At 39.1% G+C, this 22,730-nt stretch overlaps 1 protein-coding gene across 5 annotated transcripts in view; it reads left to right on the top strand.

Annotated features, from left to right (window-relative positions):
* AQR (aquarius intron-binding spliceosomal factor) overlaps positions 1-20,998 on the top strand; it is a 120,223-nt gene extending 99,225 nt beyond the window's left edge. Inside the window, exons 35-37 of one of the 5 annotated variants that reach the window (XR_003795862.1) lie at positions 1,099-1,461; positions 19,500-19,596; positions 19,739-20,998. Coding sequence is in view for 4 of the 5 variants with exons in the window: in XM_029237658.1 (XP_029093491.1) it covers positions 1,099-1,413 (315 nt within the window). In the remaining variant the exon portion in view is untranslated. Of the gene's footprint in view, positions 1-1,098; positions 7,557-11,628; positions 12,621-19,499; positions 19,597-19,738 lie in introns of those variants that run through there. The other 4 variants (XM_029237658.1, XM_029237656.1, XM_029237655.1 and 1 more) reach the window with 4 other exon arrangements.
* Positions 20,999-22,730: the final 1,732 nt, after the last annotated feature.

A 22,730-nucleotide genomic window follows, 5' to 3' on the forward strand; every position in this document is an offset into this window, starting at 1 on the left:
TAGTAGAAAAATCAATTGGCCACGTATGTGAGAGTCTACTTCTGGGCTTTCTATTCTGTTCTGTTGATCTTTGCATCTTCCCTTTTTGCCTTTACTACACTACCTTTATTAGAGTTTCTTTATCGTAAATCTTGAAATTAGATAATGTGAGTCCTTCAGTTTTGTTATGTTTCAAAATGGTTTTGGCTGCTCTAGTTCCTTTGCTTTTCTGTATAAATTTTAGAATCAGCTTGTCTATTTCAACCCCCAGAAAAAGCATGTTGAGGTTTTGATTAGGATTTTGGAGTATTACTGCTTAGGATCAATTTGGGGAAATTAACATCTTAACAATATTGAGTCTTCTTTCCATGAATATGATCTCTCTCTCCACTTCTTTAGGTCTTCTTTGAATTCTCTCCTCAGTGTTTGGCAGTTTTCAGCATACAGGCTTTATACATATGTTGTTAGTTTTATTGCTAAGTATTTCACATTTTGTGCTGCCATTGTGAATACTACTTTAAAATTTTTTCAGTTTCCAACAAGAGAAACAGTTCCTGAAGAGAGAAACCCAGCTTTAGCTCCAGACTGCCATGGGGTAAAAGGGAAGCCAGGCATATAGAGCTGCTCCAGTGTTCTGGTTAAGTGGGAAAGGAGCCTTGTGCCCTGATGCTCTCTCCCTGCCATGGCCTTGTCTCAAGGCTTGGTTCCTTCTCACCCCTCACAGGGCCCCTTGATTGAAGTCGGTCCTTTCTTGAGTTGGTGTGGCAGTCAGTCCTAATCAGCCACTGTTTTTCCAGAGTGTTACAATAAATTCCTTTGCTAAAAAATTTAATAGCTTTTGATATTGTTTTTCTCCCTGAGGATGTAATATATGATCTCATCATTATTATCTGATATCTAGGCAGGCATATTCCATGGAGTCAGTAAAACTTAGGCCATTATCATCAGAGTTGTTACATCTGTAATATAACATGGCCAGCAGTGTTTTGGAGAATTCTAGAGTGACAGTATCAATTAGGAAGATAATGTGAGAAGTTACCTTTATAAGCCAGTGTCTTTTTATTTGGATTCTTTGATGTCTTCCCTCTCTCTCTCTTTCTTTTTTTTTTTTCTCTTTAGACTTTATTACAGCTACCACCTGCTATGCTAGAAGAAGGTGAAGAAGTTCAAAGTCAGGAAACAGAATTGGAAACAGAAGAAGAGGCCACGCCTGCTCAAGCTGACATTGTACCTAGTCTAACAGATACCAGCTCCAGTCAAGAAACCTCAGCCTCTCAGACTGAGACCATCCCCAGTCACACAGGAGACAGTTCCAGTTCAGAGGCCATCCCTACTGAATCCGAGATCACTGCTACTGTGGCAGAACCTGTAGCTGTACCAGCGGAGAATAACACCCCTCAAGATGCCACATCCGTCCCCAGAGAAACCAAGTAGCCAAACTGTAGCCCTTCTTAGGGAGGACATTTCATTTATAAAGTCTAGGTAAAGTTACCTTTTGTATTTTACATATTCTTCTGCCATTTTAATGGCACTAATTAATATTCAGTCCTTATTTTTGTTAGCTGATCTCAATGTTTGTCTTCTGGTATATATGAAAAAAGAATGTGTGTGAACAACTCCAACTTTATTTGTTCAGTCAGAAGAATAAACATTCCTTTGATATTTTGATTATTAAATAACTATATCTATAATCAAACCGACATTAAAAGAATTTTCTACAGAGTAATAGTTCACATTTTTAGTGAACTTTGCTAAAGAAAAGGACAAAATATACTGGAATTAACTACAAGTGACTTCAAGCAAGTGTCCAAATTGGGGAGGAAATTATTTCTTCTACCATAATGTAAGATGCTCAAGTCATGTTTCTTTCTATCCCTCCTTTCTTTGCTGTCTTCCTTGATGGAAAGGCGTCAACACCATAGGATATAAGTTGCTCCGATCCATTAAAGAAGACATGCATTTCCTTCCCCCAAATCTCAGAATGTGTAAAATCACCTAGAATGTCTCTTTATTTTGGGGGCCACTCCAGGCCTAATGAATCAGAATCTCAGGGTTAGAGCCTAGGAACCTGCATTTTTATTTTTGCAGGTGCTACACAATTAATGTTTGAGTTGCTGGCCGAATGATATCAGATAAGGCTGGTGAGGCTGGGCCAAGATTTGTCATTCATCTAAGCAAGAAGGATCTGGCAGATCCATTTGGGCAGGAACAAAGGTCCAGGGTCCGGGTAGTGAAAATCAGTGAACTTAATTAATTCCTGTATTCAGGATGGATTTCTTCCAATGCAGAGCTTCTGAGTTTTCTGCCCTGTTTAGTTCTCTTGATAGATAACCAGCCATAAGGAGACCTTAAGGTAAAATGTGCTCCAGATTTGGGAAGGCATCTGTACTAGGACCTTGCTACTCAGGTGTGGTTTGCAAATCAGCAGCATCAGTGTTGCATTGAAATTTGTTAGAAATGCAAAAGTTTGGGCTGTACCCCAGATCTGTTAAATCTCAGTCTGCATTACAGCAAAGTCCCCAGGTGATTCAAATGCACTTTGTAGTTTTAGAAGCGCTGTACTGAGATTACTGTGCCGTCCTCACATCAGTGAGAGGTTGAATGGTGATCCTATGATGGTAGAGTTTACAGTGAGTATGACTGTTTTCTGACAATGGACCTCTGCTTATAAGGTCCCTGGGCATGGTGACCAGAGAAGAGATGAATATATGTATGTGGGAAGGGTGAACTTGCCCACTAGTTCTCTTCCCCATTCCCACATCTGCTAGAGTGGCTAAGGGGAGCATTTCCCCAAATCTAGTGCATCTACCTTTAGGCTTGACCGTGTCCAACAAACTTTTGAAGAATTAAGCAAGAATTGCACACTGCCAGTGACCAGACCAGTGCTTCTCATCTTGATATTTTGAAGCAATGATGAATTCATGAGGAAATTAAACCCAGAACGTCAAGTCAATGATGTTTTTGAGTGACTAATGTTTGCTTAAGTTTACCAGTCTGTGGTGGGTAAAATTTAGACTCCTGTCTTACAGTGCTTCTTGCAGCATCAACAATTGTGTTGGGTGGGGAAGGGGACGATGAAAGTGATGGGATAATAAGGGGAGTGAAATGCCAAGGAAACGAACGTAGGAAACCTAGGTCTGTTTGTTATCAGAGTTAGGATGGGGCCAAATGGTCTGTTACATAATTTCTCTGAGTATAAGAATTTGAAAGCAGGTGTCATGAGCATCTGTATGAGGACTTGCACTCAGAATTATTTTCATTTGTGAATATATAGTATCAGGCTAAGCAAGAGGGAAAGAAGCTTTACCATATTACTGTCTTTCCTGGAAAAGATTGATTTTTCCCTCTGCCCTTCAGAGGAAATGACTCATGAGACCTGCAACCAAAGTAAAGCAAAACTGCTGTGCTGCTTTCTCCTTAAATAAACCATTTTCCTAACACTGTATATAACTCTGTCTAGCTGGGTGACTGAACGTTTTTCTCTGCTGCTTGGTTTTCTATCACACTGAAACGAAAATTTTAACTGCAAGATGAATAACTCCTTTGCCTCTGTCAAATTAAGAAAGGGATGATGAAAGTGGGACTTGCATTATTTTAAATTGTTTATTCACTGGAAAGGCCAGTGAACTGCAGTTGACTATAGAATTGTGGAATTTTAAAGGAACTTAAGAGATCTTTTCTAATCTTAAATAATGAGGAAACTGAATCAGATGGTCTTAACCAGGGTGGCAACTGTGGGAGACTGGGGTAGAATCCAATCTATAGTCCAGGGCAGTTTTGTGCCTTTTTTTTTTTTTAATCAACCACACATGAGTAATTGCTTCATAAATTCAAAATTTTTCCATTTGATTTGGGATTACTACAGACACAGGTATTCTAGCCAGGTGACCATTTCACATTAGTGTTCCCATTGCTCTCCATCCTGTTTTTCATATCTGAATATGTCGTGATTTTGGAGTTTATTTTTAAAAGCAGACCAAAAAGACACATGCCAAGAGAAAGAGCATGAAATGAAGCAATTCAAGTATTTAGACTTTTTTTCACAAAATGCTGAGTTAAGAAAGTACATTACCAGCAGTTGAGAATAAATAGCTCTATTGATTTGGGCAAATGAATGAGAAGATCTAAATATTATCAGGTCTCTTGAAGTTAGTGCAATGATAAAAGTTGATATTTTGCTAGATACTGAGAGAAATGGTATAAATGGGCCATTTGTGCTCCTATAAAAAATGAAGTTTTTATGATCAGGGGACAACATGATATTGTAAAACAGACTTTGGACTCATCCAGACCTGACTCAAATTTTACGTAATTTGCTCATCAGCGTTTGGTTTGACCTTGACAAAGTGTTACAACCTCTCTAAGTCACAGTTTTATCTACAAAACGGGGAAAAGATCTGTTTGTTTATGGGGTAATGTTTATGAAAACATCTTGCACCTGGTTGCTCGGTAAATACCAGTCCCACCCTCTGCATTTTCCCCCAAATCTTTGAGGCAGTGTAGGATATTGCCAGCCAGTCCTCTGACTTGAGTGCGTAGCTATGCTCCTATCCGGGGAGCGTGGAGGAGGATTAAGAAGGGAACACGTGGTGGCAGTTGACCTTTGAAGATCAAGGGTCAAATTTACTGATTGGAAACCTTGAAATCAGCCTATGGCAGCCTTGAGGATGGTCTCTGCTGAAATTAAAATTTCTAGCAGAACAGCATACCCAGATGGAGATAGTAGGTACCATTGTGCTGGGGATATATTGGTAGCATCAATTCTGTATCCTGTACTCCCCCACCCCAAGATCATCTATATTATTGCACTTACCTAGCTTGAATGTGCTTTTTCCTTTTTATCTTGTACTCACATGGTATTTTAGAGGTGTTTCTTCAATTAAAATAAGATAAAAAAGATTTTTTAAAGAACGCTGACCCTTTTGCATGCACCAGAAGAGCAGTTAAAAACAAGCAGTGCCTTGCTTCCTGTGAAAAATGCTTGGCAGTTAGCCTATGTAATTATGAAGCAATCATGTTAATAGATGTTTAAGAATAATACAACTGGAGCTGTACAGAGCCAAGGATGGAAATGAGCACATGAGACCATTTTTTCTTTATCTATTGCTATTCTTCAGTGCCCGAGAAGGGGTTTAATTCAGCGGTAACCAGAAGCTTTGGACACTTTTTTTCTTCATAGGGACAACCCTGAGCTCAGTCCCCTGGAGCATGACTCAGAATGCAGCACAGTTACTGCTGGCTGCCAGCTTTATTGCCAGCTCTACCTTTTGGCTTACACTTATTTCACTAGCTACTTAAACTTCTGCACTTACATATGAAAGATGGCTAATCCCAGTATTTCTCAACATAATGTTACAAAACCACCCGTCTTCAAAAATACTTTGAAAAACATGTTCCATGGTCAAATAAGTTTGAGGAACACAATTAATTTTCACTCCCCATTTGCAGAATAACAATGCATTGTTAGCTAATTAAAGGTTCCTTCCTGGAGGAAAAAATCATGTTAACTTTGTTTAATCTAGCATTTGATTATCCCAAGCTTATTTGACCATAAAACTCTTTTTCTTTTTTTTTTTTTTTAAATAAGACATTCTAGAGAACTAGTTCCTCAGAACAGTTTGGGAGCCAATATTTTTACATTAGCAAGTGAACTTTGATTCCCCCTTAGAAAATTAAGGGGATAAGAATATACCAGCCCCAATATGCTACTTTGTCATAAGGATTATTTTGAGCTGAAGGCACTTGAGAAACAGCAGATACAGGAAGTATTCTCTGTCCTTGTGCTTCTGCCTAAAAGCAGGGCATAAATTTCCCTTTGTAAAGATGACATATATTTCCATTTGTAAAGGTATCCCCTCTCTCCTGTACCAGGAAGAAGACAACAACCCTTATCACGGGACACAGAGATGATGCTGTGAAATGAGTCTGCAAAAAAAAAACCCTTACTAAAATGACCCTTATCGTCCATTAATTTCCCCGTGTATTTACTTTCCCACAATCTACCACCCCTAAAAGCCCAAACTCCCCCCCCTTTTTTTTGCCTATTTACTTCTCCATAATTTATTGTCCTTTGTTAAAATGATATATAAGCTTCAAAGCCTAACAGTTTTGGGGGGAGTTTTTACTTTTCTGTGTAGCCCCCTGGAAGTAAAGTTAAAAACATCAATTAAATTTGCATGCTGTTTCTCCTATTAATTTGTCTTTTGACAGTTTAATTCACAGGCCCCAGGTACAGACCTAAGAAGGTAAAGTCTTCCCTCCCCTACAAAAATAAGACTTTAATACATCATTTTTCCATTAAGTAACCAGAGGCTAAAGTAGCATAGCTGAAGAAGAACGTAGAGGTGAAGTGATTTGGACAAAATGTCATATTATAGTGTAATTAACTGTTGAGTGTCACATGGTATTAATAGCAACATCCTGAAAATACAAATGAATAAAAGTTTGATCAATGTACCATGACATTCGTTCGTGTGAGCCTTCTAAGAAAAGGTCACTGAGCATTCTCTGTTTACATTTTAATTTTAGAGTCCAGGATTTCACACTAACCTTTTCTCATTTCTTACTGTGCAGTAAAAGGACAGTCCGTATTTCCAGTGTGTCTTGTTTTCTCAGTTCTCTAAATGTTTGTTTTCTTTAAAAGTCTGTTTCAGAAGGGGAAAAGATTTAGCATGGTAAATAGGGGTGGACAAGAAATAATAGAAGAAAATTTAGGCAAATATGAAGAAAATTTCCTTAAAGAAGAATGTAAGATAAAGGACCCCAAAAGTTACCTTGCATAGGACATGTTGAATTCTCTCTTGGTTGATCTCCAGAGATAATGGTCCCCACCATCCTCTTTCTCTCTATCTTTGACTTACGTCGTACATTCACACAACACTCTTCTTGCAGTAAATCTAAGTGCAAGAACCTCAGTGGTAGCTGCTTCTCCTTGGGAGATACCTTTTTTAATATAAATGTCTCTTTTGAGAAACTGATTTTATTGACCTTTTTAAAAAAGTCAAGAGTTCTTGATAGGAAGTGGTCGTATAAAATATTATCTTTTTCTACTCTCATTCATTGGTTCATTTTGAGGGGAGTTTTCTTCTGGTTTTTAGTTCAGTTATTTACAATAAATGTGGTTACTGTATTATGGTATTTTCATTACCCATTTTAATCTTCGAGTAGCACTTTCCAGTGCTGATTTCTTCTATAATCCCAGACTTCCCCAAGAATAGTAGTGGAACAAGAATAGAGCTAGTTAATTTGCATTTTATTTTGCTGGTTGACTACTTTTCACAGAAGTGAATTGAATTAAAAATAGTAAAAAGTTGGGGCTTCCCTGGTGGCGCAGTGGTTGGGAGTCCACCTGCCTATGCAGGGGACACTGGTTCGTGCCCCGGTCCGGGAGGATCCCACATGCTACGGAGCTGCTGGGCCTGTGAGTCATGGCTGCTGAGCCTGCGAGTCCAGAGCCTGTGCTCTGCAATGAGAGAGGCCACAACAGTGAGAGGCCCGCGTACTGCGAAAAAAAAAAAAAAAATAGTAAAAAGTTGGAAGGTGTCTTTGAAACTATCTAATTCTTTTGCATTCATAGACTGAGTACCTACTGTATGTCAGGCAACAATGCCATAGTTCATAGGTGAGAACACTGAGGCATTGGGTGGTTTGCCTAGGACACTATGGTTAGTTGAACTGGGACCAGAACCACCATCTGACATTCAGGCAAATTCCTTACCTTGCTGTTCTTTAAACTTATTTGCTTGAAACAAATCAAAGTAGAAGGAGCAACACTTAATATTTCACAGATGAGTAAGACAAGCCTACTAAAGAATTCCTCTCAGGTTTAGAATACCAGAGAGGAGACCAGGTTGCCAAAATCAGGATAGGAAATAAGAGGTCTATGAAAAAATATGCTTTAATGTTACAGTGCTTATACTTACAGGTGAAAGCCAAATTAATACTTGTTTTGGATTGAAAAAGGTATGAGAAACATATAATGAGGAGGGGCTATAGTAAGTAGTATTTAAGTGCCAAAATGTGAATTATCCTAACGCTGTTTTAGTTTTAGGCAAAGTCAGAACAGTTTAAATAACAACAGTTTTAAACGAATGTAATATATGATAAGGGAAAAGTTAGAATTTACCAAGACCTGTACTTTAAGTTGCCATTATAGGCAAACCTCAGAGATATTGTGGGTTCATTCCAGACCGCTGCAATAAATTGAATATCACAATAAAGAGAGTCACACTAATTTTTCAGTTTCCCAGTGCATATAAAAGTTATTTTTATACTATATTGTAGTCTATTAAGTATGCTAAATAGTATTATGTCTAAAAAGGCATACATACCTTAATTTAAAAATAATTTATTGCAAAAAAAAAAGCTAACCATCATCTGAGCCTTCAGCGAGTCATAATCTTCTTGCAGTAATAACATGCAGGATCACAGATCACCATAATAAATATAACAATAATGAAAAAGTTTGAAATATTGTAAGAATTACCAAAATGTGACACAGAGACACAAAGTGAGTAAATGCCCATGGGGAAGTGGCACTGATAGACTTACTTGACACAAGGTTGCTTCAAACCTTCAATTTGTTAAAAACATAGTATCTACAAAACACAATAAAGTGAAGTGCAATAAAATGAGGAATGCCTGGTTCAGCCTTCCAGTTTAACTCTACCTGCCACAAACCCAACGTTAGCACATTTGGGAGCTGAAAAGAACATCTGTGTGAGCTAAAGTTCCCAGGAGCAAACTTCTGTTTCTAAAACAACTCAAAGCAAGATGCTCTTATGCAATTACAGAAGTCAGTTGTGGTTTTTTAGAGGTCGCCATTGCAACTCTTGGTCTAGTTGGGCTCATTAAATGAATGGGCTCATCTGAGCAAGTAGAGAATGTGTTTCCTCTGCAGAAATATAGTAGTAGCTTTGGTGAAAAGACTCATGAATGTCAACTGTCATTGACACTTGAGAAATTAAATTGGTCAAGTGGTTCTCTTAAATTGACATGGTACTATGAATATTGGGCATGGGTAGTTTGGCCTGCTTTTGAGCTACATAAAAATGGAATCATACAAAATGTACTTTTTTTTGTCTGCCTTCTCAAATAGATTGTAATGACATGAGGTAGGAATCAAGATTAACTGAGCACTATTTATTAGATCATTCTTTCCCTCAACACTATACTGTAATCTTTGTCATAAATCAAGTAATTGTATATGTGTGGGTCTGTTTCTGGAATTGTTCCATTGGTATAGTTTTCTTGTGCCAACATTTAACTGTTTTAATTACTGCAGCTTTACATTAAACCTTGACATCTGGTTGTGTATTCTCCCTTAGCTATATTCTTCAAGATATTGGCCACTCTTAATCTGTGTATACACTTTAGAATCATCCTGTCACTTCTAAAAAAAAGCGAAAAAATACTTGCTTGGATTTTTATTGGGATTGTATTGATTCTATAGGTCAATTTGGAGGAAAACTGATGTCTTTATCATTTAGGAATATGGTGTTTCTTTCCATTTACTTAAGCATTCTTTAATCTCAATAATGTTTTGTAGTTTTCTAGATAAAGGTTTTGGCCATCTTTTGTTAAATTTATTCACATTTGATTTTTTATGCTACTATAAATGGTACTTTTAAAACTACATTTTATTATGTTTTGTCATTATTTGTTACTGGTATATAGAGATACAGTATCTTTCTTGTATATTGCCCTGGTATGTAGCGATCTTGTTGAATTCACTTATTATAGCATGACAGTAGATTATTTTGGGTTATCTACATACATAATTATGTCATCTGTGAATAATGGTAGTTTTATTTCTTCTTTTTTGATCATTATACTTCTTATTTCCTTTTTAATCTCTGTGCCTTTTACTTCCCTTTTCTGCTTATTGGCTTATTGAAGACCTCCAGTACAGTGTTGAATGGAGGCAATCAAAATGAGTATCTTTGTTTCCCCCGGATCTTAGGGACAAAGCTTTTAATATTTCACCTATTGCTATAGGTCTTTGTGATACCCTGTATCAGATTTTAAGAGTTTCCGTCTATGCCTAATTTGCCAAGTGTTGTTGTTGTCATTGTTTTTAACATGAATGGATGTTGAAATCTCACAAATACTTTTTCAGTGTATCCTCAACATGATTATATGCTTTTTCTCCTTTATTCTGTTAATGTGGTGAATTGCATTGGTTTATTTTTCAACCTTTTTTTTTCTTTTTTAATTTAGTTTTGGCTGTGTTGGGTCTTCGTTGCTGTGTGCGGGCTTTCTCTAATTGTGGCAAGCGGGGGCTGCTCTTCGTTGTGGTGCGTGGGCTTCTCATTGCGGTCGCTTCTCTTGTTGCGGAGCACGGGCTCTAGGCGCGCAGGCTTCAGTAGATGTGGCACACAGGCTCAGCAGTTGTGGCTCGCGGGCTCTAGAGAGCAGGCTCAGTAGTTGTGGCACACGTGGTTAGTTGCTCTGCGGCATGTGGGATCTTCCCAGACCAGGGCTCGAACCTGTGTCCCTTGCATTGGCAGGCAAATTCTAACCACCAGGGAAGTCCCTTGGTTTATTTTTCTATTGATTTTTTTTTCTTCTAGTCATGGGCCAAAATTGCTACTCTTTACATGCCGAATAAATTTTTAGTTGAATACTGGAAATTACAAATGCTGTGTTGTTGAATGTTTGGATTTTGTTGTCTTCCTTTAAAGACTGTTGAAGCAGTCTTTATTAGCAGGCAGTGACTTGTGGGTATTAGCTGACCTTTCTGATGTTTGTTTTTAAGCTTTGTTACACAGGTATAGAGTACTTTACTCTAGGACTAGTTTAGCTCTTTCACTAAATTGTGACCTTTCTGTGGTCACTGCCCCAGGTGTTCAATGAGGTGTCTCTACTCGAGCTGGTAGAAATTTAAACCTTGATTTTCATCAAGGTGAGCTCTGGGAAATGTTTAGCTTATAGCTCCCAGGCAGTTGTTATTCAATTGACTTCATGGAGTTTCACACTGTGCATGTATAGATTAGTATTCAGCCAAAGACTTGAGGGGGCCCCTCTTCAGACTTCTGGAGTTCTTCCTATGCATAACTCTCTCCTTTCATAGACTCTGCCCCCAAATTCCACCCAGCTCAGCCTCCTCACGTTTTAGTTCCTAAAGTCGGTGAGACTGCTGGGCTTCTACTTAGGTTCTCCTTCCCTGTGCTGCAGTTTGGAAATTACCTCTCCGCAAAAAGCCAGGGCAATCACAGGGCTCACCTTGTTTTGTTGTGTTTCCTTTCTTTCAGGGATCAAAGACCTTTGCTGCCTGTTGTTCAACGTCTGAAAATAGTTGCTTCGTATATTTTGTCCAGTTTTCTAGTTGATTTTAGTGGGATGATGAGTTACTACTTCATGAGCAGAAGCAGAGGTTCTCACATTGATTGGTTTTTCAAATATTCAAGTGACCTCACATTCCTAATAATTTTAAAATAATTGCTGTATTGTTACTAATATTTTTATTAGGATTCTTGCATCTGTGAGAATTATAGAGATTGGTCTATAATTATTAAGATGATGATGATATTACTTTTATCAGATTGGGTATCTAGATTATGCTCACCTTATAAATTGAGTTGAAAGTATTCTCTCCTTCTTCTTTTACTGGAAGAGATTTTGTAAAAGTGGTATTATTTCTTTTTTTAGCATTTGGAACAATTTACCAGTGAAGTCATCTAAGCCTGGAGATCTCTTTGTGAGGTTTTAAATTTCAGATTTAATTTATTAAATGGTATAAGACTATTCTGTTTCTTGTTGTGTTGGTTTTGGTAAGTTGTGTTTTTATAGGAATTTGTCCATTTAAGCTGAATTTTAAAATTTATATGGGCAAAAGTAATGTATAATAACTTTTCAGCACAGCTTTAGCTATATCGTGCACATCCCATATCATGTTTTCATTAACATCCAGTTCAAGATGTTTCCTAATTTCCATTGGGACTTTTTTAAACACATTTTTTCATTTTCTTTGAAAATGTTTTGGAACTTAATAGAGGTGGTGGTTACACAAACTTGTGAATGCACTAAATACCACTTAATTGTTCTCTTTAAAATGGTTAACTTTGTTATGTGAATTTCACCTCAATTTTAAAAAAAAAACAAGAATGCCTTTTAAGAAGTGGGTTTCTTAATTTCCAAGCATTTGGGCATCTTTCTTATCTTTTTGTTATTAACTTCTAGCTTTGTTCCACCATGGTCAGAGAAGTACTCTGAATGAAGAAAATCCCTTGAAATTTGTCAGGACTTTTATGGTACATGTTTCACATGTACTTGAAAAGATTGTGTATTCTGTAGAAGTTAGGTACCATCATATGTATATACACACATATAACTTAGTGTTAATAAATTGTTAATTATTTGTTCAAATCCCTTATATTCTCACTTTTTGCCTGCTTGTTCTATCAGTTACTGAGAGGTGTGTTTTTAAAAAAATCTGAGTGTGTTATAGGCTTATTTCTTCTTTTAGTTCTATCAAGTTTTGCTTTGTGTATTTTGAGACCATGTTATTAAAAGCATACAAACATAGAATTATTATACCTTCTTGATGGATGGATTTTTTCAGTTATTTAGAAATGTCTCTCTTTAAGTCTAGATATGCTTCTGGCCTTGAAGCACTAGCTTGTCTAACATTAATATAGCTATACCAGCTTTCATTTGGTTGCTTTTTGCATGGCATATTTTTTCCATTCTCCTACTTAAACTTTCTAGGTCCTTCCTGTTGTAACATATCCTTAGGTTTAGGATTTGATTTTACCTATTTATAAGTAATACGTTGAAGACACGAGACTTCTGGGTGAGAAGCAAAAGGCTGCATCACTCACAGAACAGCAAGCAGCATGGGCATCAGCATGTTTGTTTGCATCAGTTCCTCTTGCTTCCCGAGTCCCACAGAGGTGACCTGGAGGGCCCTAACGCGTCCCTGCGTAGTCATGGGTTGTGTTATAGGAGAGGAACACTGGGGAATCCCCCACTTTTACAGTAAGCAGCAAGCAAACCTGTTTGTTGTCCCAGAGGGAGGTGTGTCCTCACCCCTCAAGGTTTCTTGCTGCAAACTCAGCCCTCTTGGGAAATGACCTGAGTGAAGAGCAGCCTTGTATTCTTGACACATCCACCAAGAGCGTGTTGGGATACTCTGTGAACTTATTTATTTCTCCTTGTAATTCTGTCAATTTTTGTATGATGTATTTTGAGACTATTTTATTAAAAATATACATATTTAGAATCATTATACCTTCCTGATCAGCAGACTTCTTTATCATGAAAAAATGTCCCTCTTTAACTCTAGTAATGCTTCTTGCCTTAAAGTCTACCTTCCCTTATATTAGTTTTAACTACACCAGTTTTCCTTGGGTTAGATTTTTCATGCTGTATCTTTTTCCATCCTTACTCAGTCTTTCTGTGTCCTTATATTTAATTTTTTTCTTTTGTAAGCAACATGTATAATTAATATAACCTTTGTCTTTAGAGTAGATCATTTTAATTTTATATAATTATAAAATTTTTATTTTATAATTATATAAAATTATATTTTTATTTTATATAATTATAAAATTATATAAATTATATTTGGGTTTATTTTAATTATAAAATTATATAAATTATATTTGGGTTTATTTTAACCATTTTACTCTCCTGTGTTTTATGTTCACTTTTCTCATCTTTCTTGCCTTTCTTTGGATATATAAAGTATTCGTTATTATTTTATTTTTCCCATTCTTTTAGTTTGTTAATAACACTTTTTTTTTTTTTTTGGCCCCTGCTCAGCTTGTGGGATTTTAGTTCCCCAACCAGGGATTGAACCCGGGCCCTTGGCAGTGAAATCACCAAGTCCTAACCACTGGACCCCCAGGGAATTCCCAATAATACATTCTTTTTACCTGTTATCTTCAAAAGTACAGCAGGCATTCTTGACTTATCACAGTCTACTAAGAATTAATACCTGTTCCACCTCTCACATGATACTAAGACTTTGTAATACTGATTTTATTAAACCCCTCCTACTTTGTGTTATTATTGTTCTACATTTTATTTCTACATAAATTTTTGTAGAAATTTTTCTACACTCCAATAAAAACATTATTATTGTTTTGCAAGTTAATATTTATTTTGATTAACCCATACATTTACCCTTTCCATTGCTCTTCTTCATATATCTTTATTTTTCATCTGGAAAATTTTCTTTCCTTATGAAGAGTTAAATCCGTTTAATATTTCCTTCAGTGTAAGTGTGCTACTGACAAATGTCTCTCAGTTTTTGTTTATCTGTTTCACCTTTGTTTTTGAAGGATATTTTCCCATGTATCTAAACTGTCAATTATTTTCTTGGGGCACATAAAAAATGTCATTTTATTTTCTTCTACTTCCATCTCTCTTTGGAAAAGTCAGGTGTCAGTCTTTTGTTGCTTCTTTCAAAATGATATCTCTTTTCTCTAGCTGTTTTTTACAATTTCTAACTTTGTTGTTGATTTTTAGCAGTTTACCTAGGATGTGCCATGGTGTGCGGTCTGGTTGTTTTTTACTCATCTACCTTCCACCCCACTAATCCTATCTTCTGCTCTGCTCTATTTGCTGTTAAAGCTACCTATTGAGTGCTACTATTAGTTTTTGCATTTTCCACCTCCATAATTTTCATTTTATTCTCTTTTAACAAATTCCATTTCTCCGTCTTGTAATGTATTTTCTTGAACATATTAATCACAGTGGTTTCGGTGTGTCTGATAACTCCAGTATCTGTATTACCTGTCTGTGTTTCTGTTGCCTGTTTTTCTCTCAGTCCTTCCTGTTTCTTGCTATGCCTGGCAGTACTTTAATGAATGTCTGACATTGTATGTGAAACATTGCACAGGCTCTGGATGATGTTTTCTCCCTCCAGAGAGGATTTACCCTCTCCTCTCACAGGCAGCCTGGAGGCAGATCACCTCAATCCAGTTGGGGCCACATCTCTCCCAGGCTGGTGTGCTGTCTTTGGGAAGGTCAGTCTAGTTCTGGCTCGCTCTTATTCCTAGGGTGTAACCATCTAGACATCCCAGCTGAGGGCCTGAGATATTTTGGGGGGATCAGTCCTTTTGGGTAGGTTCCAAATTCAGTTTTTGTCTCCATAGCATTATGAAATTGCTAAATATTCTGCTTTGCTTTTTCAGCCGCTTTCTGTTTGGCTCTAAGCCTCTTGCCTGCACAACTTAATCAGTAAATAACTTGAAGAAAACTTATGCTGATGTTGGGATCACATTTTTGCACCCCTCTTCTCTAGGATCTTGATTCTACATGTCCTAACTGCCGTGGCAGCTTCAAACTTCAATTTTTATCTTCCCAGCCCCATCAAATTACTGCTAACTTCTCAGCCATTTGCCCTGCACCGAGAATTGCCAAATGCCCTGTCTTATTCCATGTGGGTTGCTATAACAAAAATACCATAAACTGGGTGGCTTAAGCAACACACATTTATTTCTCACAGTTCTTTAGGAAGCCTAAGATCAAGGTGCTGGCAGTTTTAGGTCAGGTGAGAGCCAACTCCGTGGTTCATAAAGGACCACCTTTTCTCTGTGACCACACACGTTGGAAAGAGGGCAAGAATGTTCTCTGGGGTCCCCTTTATAAGGACACTTATCCCATCCACGAAGGATCCACCCTCATAATTTAATTATTTCCTAAAGGCCACACCTCCAAATATCATCACATTGTGAGTTAGGATTTCAACGTAAGAATTTTGTGAGTATACCCATTCAGTCCATTGCATGCCCCTAGGGGTAAAGCAGTGTGCAAAAACTTGGGATCACCTCAATAAGTCGCCTCCCCTCAAGTCCTGGCTATCTCGGCAGGTTTCTAGTGCCTTCAAACAGATTTTTTTCTCAATTTCTATCCAGCTTTTTCAGTTGTTCTTGGTGAGGATTGGTCAGGCCATTGCATCACAGCTGGACTGGACCACATTTGAAAAACACTGATTTAATGCCTTTCTGTACCTATTTTGTAATGTCTCATTTCCCTTACTGAACTCTAAGTCTCTAGAGAATTACCATTAATCCTCAGGTTGATCAGACTGCCTCATTCCTGATACCACTGACTCTTCTTTTCATCAAGGAATGTTTAGACTCCACCTGCAGGTATAGCCTTATCCTTGACCTTTAACCAATCCTGGGACTCATTAGAAGAAGGTGAAAGAAAGACATGTAAGGCTAGCTCTGTGATCCACAGCTTCAGGTCACCCCTGCTACCAGATGGGCTCAGAGCATATTCATTAGACACGGGCAGTTCCAGGTTTTGGTGGGCCCAAAGTGTATACAAATTTAAGAGCCATATTTAAGAAAAAGGATGCAAAATTATGAACACAAAATTAGGTATAAGGTTTTGGAAGGGGCCATGCAAGAGAGGAGTCTTGAAACTTAACCTTCATTAGCTTCATACTAACTCTCTCTGGTGTTGGTTTAAATTTGGGGTCCTAGCTTTCTTTCTCCACCATATTTAAACCCCTATCTTAAGGAGCAACTACTCTAGAATTGTTTCTTTCACACAAGGTTTGGGGTTCTGACATGGAGTTGGGTTCTATTTCTTTACCTGGCCTATTTCCCTGAAAGTGGCTGGCAGGAAGGAGTGTCCTAAGGTCCTCCAGAAATAAGAACCATGGAGCCAGGAAAAGGAGGCTCAGAATCAATGAGAGACACTGAAGATAGACTTTCAGACAAAATATTAAAGATGTTTACTGAGTATTTACTATATGCTAAATACTGTGCTTTTAAATGCCTTCTCTCATTTAATTTTCTCAATAACCCTGAGGCTTTGGTATTACTTTGAAATCTCCACGGTACAGATGAGAAAACTTCTCTCAGCCTTATTTGTCCAAAGTAACAAAATTTATAAGTGAGAGAACTGGGATTTGAGCTTCGAGTCCAAAGTCCATCATTCTCTAAACTGTTTCAGAATATAACCACAGAGGCCTTGCTCAGAGGGGGGTTGTATTGTCTGTGACGATACTGGAAACGTTGCTTTATGATGTGGAGTTCAGGACACGTTGGAAATCTACTTTTCTCTCTGTTTGCTGGAGATGATAATGTTTTGCTTATAACAGCCATAGAGTTTGCTTCAGGCAGGTCCTCTTTGGTTCAGTCACCATGGATATGAATTTATTTACATCATTTGTATTTAAGCATTTTTTAGTTATTTGTGAATCGAGTGTCAGAGAACTCTCCTTGCCATTTATTCCTAACTTGTACCATAGTGCGCTTAATTTAAAATATCATAGAGGGATACAGACTCATGATCATTTCATTATTAATTACCAGAAGAGTCAGTATTCCTCTAGCACCAGAAGAGAAACCCAACAAACACTATTTCATCTTAGGAGGATCTGGAGTCGTACTGCTGCCTTTTGTCAGCTCTGCTTATGTAACTGGGAAGAAGAGCACTTATCACTGTTCAACAGACTTTTTCTCAGACAGGGCCTGGGTGTGCAGCACCCTGCCAAGTTCCCCATTAGTTTTGGAGAAAAGCCATTCGTATTCTGAAATTGCAAATCAGCGAGGCAATCACCACACAGAAATAGCCCCCATGAAAATACAGCAGTGCTATATTTGAATCCTTAATCATGTATATTTATAGACCTGAGTTTAGTTCTATTTGGAAATTTTCACATTATACAGTAACATTGTGATTACCCACATGCTCAGAGGGTGAAGGGGGATGGGATGTTTGATCCACTTAAATTTTCTGAGTAATGGGGAGTTAGTCACAAAGAACTTTTCTGTCTATCTTTTGCTGAATGCCTTTCAAAAATTGCTTTGGTAGGCTCATAAGGAGATCAGAAAGCCACCTATGAGGTATTGGGGGTGGGAGGAGTAGGGAAGTGTGTCCTCACCAGATTTGTCACTGACATGTAGAAATCCACCATTAGAGATTCAGTTTTGTGGCTTAGGATCTGTTCCCACAGTGAGACGAAAAGTACTTGGGTTGGCCAACGCATTGCACATATTAGTGTTTATTAGCACATTTCCTGAGAGAAGATTTGAAAAGATGTAGGGTACCTGAGGGCCTGTGGTACCTGGAGTTAGCAGTTCACCTGTTTCCAAATGCTGTCCAGGGCCAGGCCTGTGGGTGACCGTCTGCCCTTCTTCAGGGAATACTCATCCCTGATCTGTGTGACTCAGATTCTGTGGGCTCCTCAGACCTGCTCCTGTGACATTCACTGTCTTCCTGTGTCCTAGGCACTCATGCTGGTGAGGGAAGGCCCCACTGAGCAAATGCTGGAAGAGGGTGAGGCAGAGAGAATAGCAGTGGAAGGCCCTGACCCAGGACATGGCCCCGGGGTTTAAGACGGGGGGGGGGGGGGGGGGTGTGTGCCAGGCAGACCTAAATTAGAAATCCCTAAAGGAGCTCCGCCGCTCACTCACTGGGTGACCCTGACCCACATCGCTTTAGTTTCCTCATCTGTGTAATTGGGATAATAAGACTTTCCTTGAAGAGTTGTTATAAGGATTAAGTATGTGGAGATACAGGATTGACTAGTATAATGCCAGACCCATAGTGGGAACACAGTAAATCATAGCTGTCATTACCATGATTATCATCTACCTGAATGGTGGTGTTACCACATGATGTTATAGTTCCTTGCTTATGAATCTTCTTCTCTCCCACATTAGATTGGATTCCAGAGGGGCAGGTTTCAAGCAGGTTAGAAGCCACCTGATATAAAGAAGGAATATGTGACTTGGTTTGCTAGACAGAAAATTTTCAGGAATCATTTATTTGGCTAAAAATGTTTAGGGCATCCTTACTGTGTAGCAGCATCCTTCCATCAGACCAGTAGTATAATAAATATGTACGTCCGAACCTGCTGAGCATGGTTTTAAATAGTTGAAAAGATCTGGACAAGAAGGTTCCTTCTTAGTCCTGGAAGTGTCCAAATCCTCTGCTTCTGTCATACGTTGGTTTAGCAGAACAATGTCAGGGAACAACACATGCGACGGGGCTGCTGTCGTCTGGCTCTGACACAGAGCAGGCGTGATCTGGGGAAAAGACCTGAGATGATGACAGTGATGGTGATGATGGTGATGTTTACTGAGTATTTACACATCAGATGCTGTGGTATGTGTTTTACACAGATGGTTACATTTGATTCTCACAACCACCCCAGGGCAATAGATTTCCTGTTTTATAGATGAGGACATCGAAGCTTAAAGTAATTAAGAAACCCATTCAAGGTTGACACAGCCAGTAAGTGGTGGAGCCAGGATTTGAACCAGGATATTTGAGCACGGGCCCTATAACTGTGACTGGTTCGTGCGTGGAGGTGCTACCCAGAAGGGCAGACCCACGTTTTGGGAAAGGGGAGGGGGCGGCTGGTGTGTAGAGTTCTGTGCCACCAGGAAACAAGGTGGAGGCTCTGGGGGAGTGGAGAGGGGCCTGCTGAGAGGAAGCAGGCACGGAGTCCATTTTCATCTGTTCCTGAAATACGTGTAGTGGGTGAGCAGCTCACTCTGGCCTCTCAAATTAGCAAAAGCACCACTTGGCTTTCTGAAATGTGTTTCTAGTGGCGGTGGTGCCCTGACAGAGCCTCACGTGTTGCTGCTGGGCAAGCTCTACCTATCCTTTGGCACCATGGACGGCAGCATCACTGATGGACAAAAGGTATTCAAGGAGCATTCATTCCCCAACCCCACGCTGCTCTTAAGATGTGATTGCTTTTATTAGTAAAACACATAATGGGTTCACTCACATCTGTTCTGAAGGTGAAAAACCAGCTCCTCCTCAATCATTTTTCTTTTTTCAGAAATGACTAGAGACTTGGCTTCAAAAAAGGATGAACAACGGCCCAGCGCTGACTCACCGCTCAGCTGCAAGTGCCTGGCCAAGAGGGAGGCCACAGGCATCCGCACAGGAGCGCATCCCACTAAGGTGGCGTGTGCTGGGGGGCGCGCAAAGCCTTCTCTTCTGCTTCTGGCTCACGGCCCAGGCTCTCCCCTGGGTCCCTTTCCCCTCCTCCTTGTCAACATTTTCTGCGTCTTCCAGTGCCAGAGGTCTTGAACTCTTCACTGCCCTCCCCAGGCCCATCCCAGTCACCATGCTCACCGGCCTCTTTTCGCCTCCACTCCTGCATTCCTGCGCGGGGCAGGGAGCCTGTGCTTGCCTCCTTTCCTTCCCACGCCCACCTTGGCCCAGCCGAAATGTTTCCTCCCTCCTTCCTTCGCTGTGGTGGAGAAGCTGTCCAACAGCATTTAGATGAAGACATCGCAAAGCACATATCCAATCCCAGTGGCCGTGCCCTGAGCTGCTCTGGTTAAACCCTGCCTGGAGCTTCGAACAAAGAGGACCTTTGCCATCACGGACGAACTAAAACGTCAAACATTTGACCACTGGGAGGAAAGTGGTGCACATACTGACAGAGACATTCGCATTGAGAGAGGAGCTGTGAGAAAGCGCACCAGCTAAGGTCACCTGTATGGCATGTGCGCCGCGCTCTGCTAGGATGTTACCGACTGAATTTCTTTTCAAGCCTGGGAAGCTAGCACAGCCCCATTTAACAGCTCAACAGGGACAGTGTACTGATCCTGTGGCCATGTGTTTGCAGCATCTGAAGGATGCCAGCCATCCTGCAGCTTTCTAGTTGCTCAGGGTCAGCATCAATCATTACCTAGTAAGCTCCAAATGCTCACTCACCTGAATGTAGTGTGCTAATGAAATCTTGAAGTGGTGGAATTTATAATTGGGTATCTATGCTTCTCCCCAGTCATTTAAAAAAATTCATTCCCATACCTGGAGAGCCAAAGAAAGGCCATAATATATCTCTAGGCCACTGTCATCACCACCACCTTTAGAATGAGTGAGAGGAAACCAATCAAGGGTCCCTCTCACAGCCCCTCACTGCTCCAGACCGCCTGCAGTGTATGTAATCCATGCAATTGGGGGAGTAAATTAAATAGAAGTTCTGTGCTATTGTTGATTTGAGGAAGCATCAAGGTGTCGCACAAAAGCTTCTTCAAACAGAAAGAGACTTTTATGAGGAAACTAGATACGAAGGCCTTCCCATGTCTTTGTCCCAGGAAAACAGAATGAAACTTGCCTTGTCCCTGGCTCCTGAGAAATAGAAGACCCATCGTGCCCGTGTTAGAAACGTGAAGCTGCAGGACTACTCAGGTTAACAAAATAATAATGACTCAGTACTTGAAGACAGTCTACAAATAAGTGCATCTTGTGAAGACCAAATCTGGAAACTATGATCCTTGAAGAAAACGTCAGCATTCGCACACAGATCCGTGCCTGCATGACAGAAGTAATTTGCACCATAAAGGTGGGTCCAAATAGACTTCATTCCCCATTCACACTGGTTGAGGGTTACCAGCAGCTTCTTCATGAGGCAGAACATGAGATTGATACTGGAATCCTCTGTATTCCCGTTACAGTACAGTAGGGTGTCGGTTGAAATTCTCCAAAAATACCCTTTGTCATTATCATTAGGTTTTGTCAGAGGTAAGCAACCCTTTTAGGCACAGTTATTTATAGATAGATAAATCTTACCCCATTGTGGAAAGAAGCCTTACATAAAAGAATACATATGTTATGATTCCACTTATATAAAATTCAAAAACACGGTCACTGGAATCTATGGTGATAGGAATCAGAACAATAATTGCTTGTGGGTATAGAGATCGACTGGAAGGGGCCTAAGAAAACTTTCTGGGGTGATAGAGGTGTTCTATATCTAGACTGGGGGTACTGGTTACATGGGTGTAAGCATTTTTCAAATTCATCAAGCTACACACTAAAATGTATATGCATCAGATTTGTAATTCTCAGGAAAATTTATAGAACTTTAAGTCAACCTAAAAGGAAAAAAATTACTCAAGCCCTTAGGTTACTGTAGTGGATAGCATTTTCTAGAATAGCGCCTTCATCAGAACACATCCTTACCTCTCAGGTTTTCAGTTGCCTCTTCCTTTTTTTCTTTTTTTTTTGCATTTTTTTTTTCATTTCTTACCCCCATCCCCCCACTCTTCCTTCCTAGCATCTGGAGATTTTCTTTCTTTCTTTTTTTATTTTTACAAAGACTTCTATACACTTATTAAAAAATACTCCTATTTTCTATCCAACATTTCTAGTTGTTTTTCCTAAGTTAGTTTAAGATTATCCTGGTATACTATCTGCTGGAACCAGAAGTCTTTACATTCTGTAATAACTTTGTAGTATCCTTTGCCTTGCATTTGAAATATATTATATATACATATTTATGTGTGTGTGTGTGTATATATATATATACACACACACACACATACATATACACACACACTCACACACACTTCTATGTAAAAAGTCTATCTTCTCTTTAGTAGCCTTGAGCTTCTTATCTTGGATTAAAACATGTGCTTTAAAACCATTGTCCAAAATCTGCTAGGGGACAAGCCAGGTTATATATCAGGGATACCTAAAGGCAGTCACCTATTATCAGTAGTGTCTGTCCCAATCCTATACCTGAATGTTGCTTACTGAGCAGCATGCTGCTGGGTAAAGCATTGAAAAAGAAAACAGAAAACACTGTCATGAAAACCAACATATCCTTTGGGAGCTGACAGATGGCTATATGTCATCTTCTATTCTTGTTTATCTTTTCTCCTTTGCCGTACATTTTTCTCCTGTGGTTAGGAGCCATGTTTAACTTCCCCCACAAATGTCCCATCTAATCTCTTTATTGAGTTTTAGAAAGTGATTGTTCCTAAATAATTAAAATTATATAAATCAACGTAAAAAAAATCCAGTCCCGTATGTGA

This window comes from Monodon monoceros, unplaced genomic scaffold (assembly GCF_005190385.1).
Source record: "Monodon monoceros isolate NGI ecotype Baffin Bay Population unplaced genomic scaffold, NGI_Narwhal_1 Super_Scaffold_21, whole genome shotgun sequence".
In the NCBI taxonomy this organism is placed as follows: Eukaryota; Metazoa; Chordata; class Mammalia; order Artiodactyla; family Monodontidae; genus Monodon; species Monodon monoceros.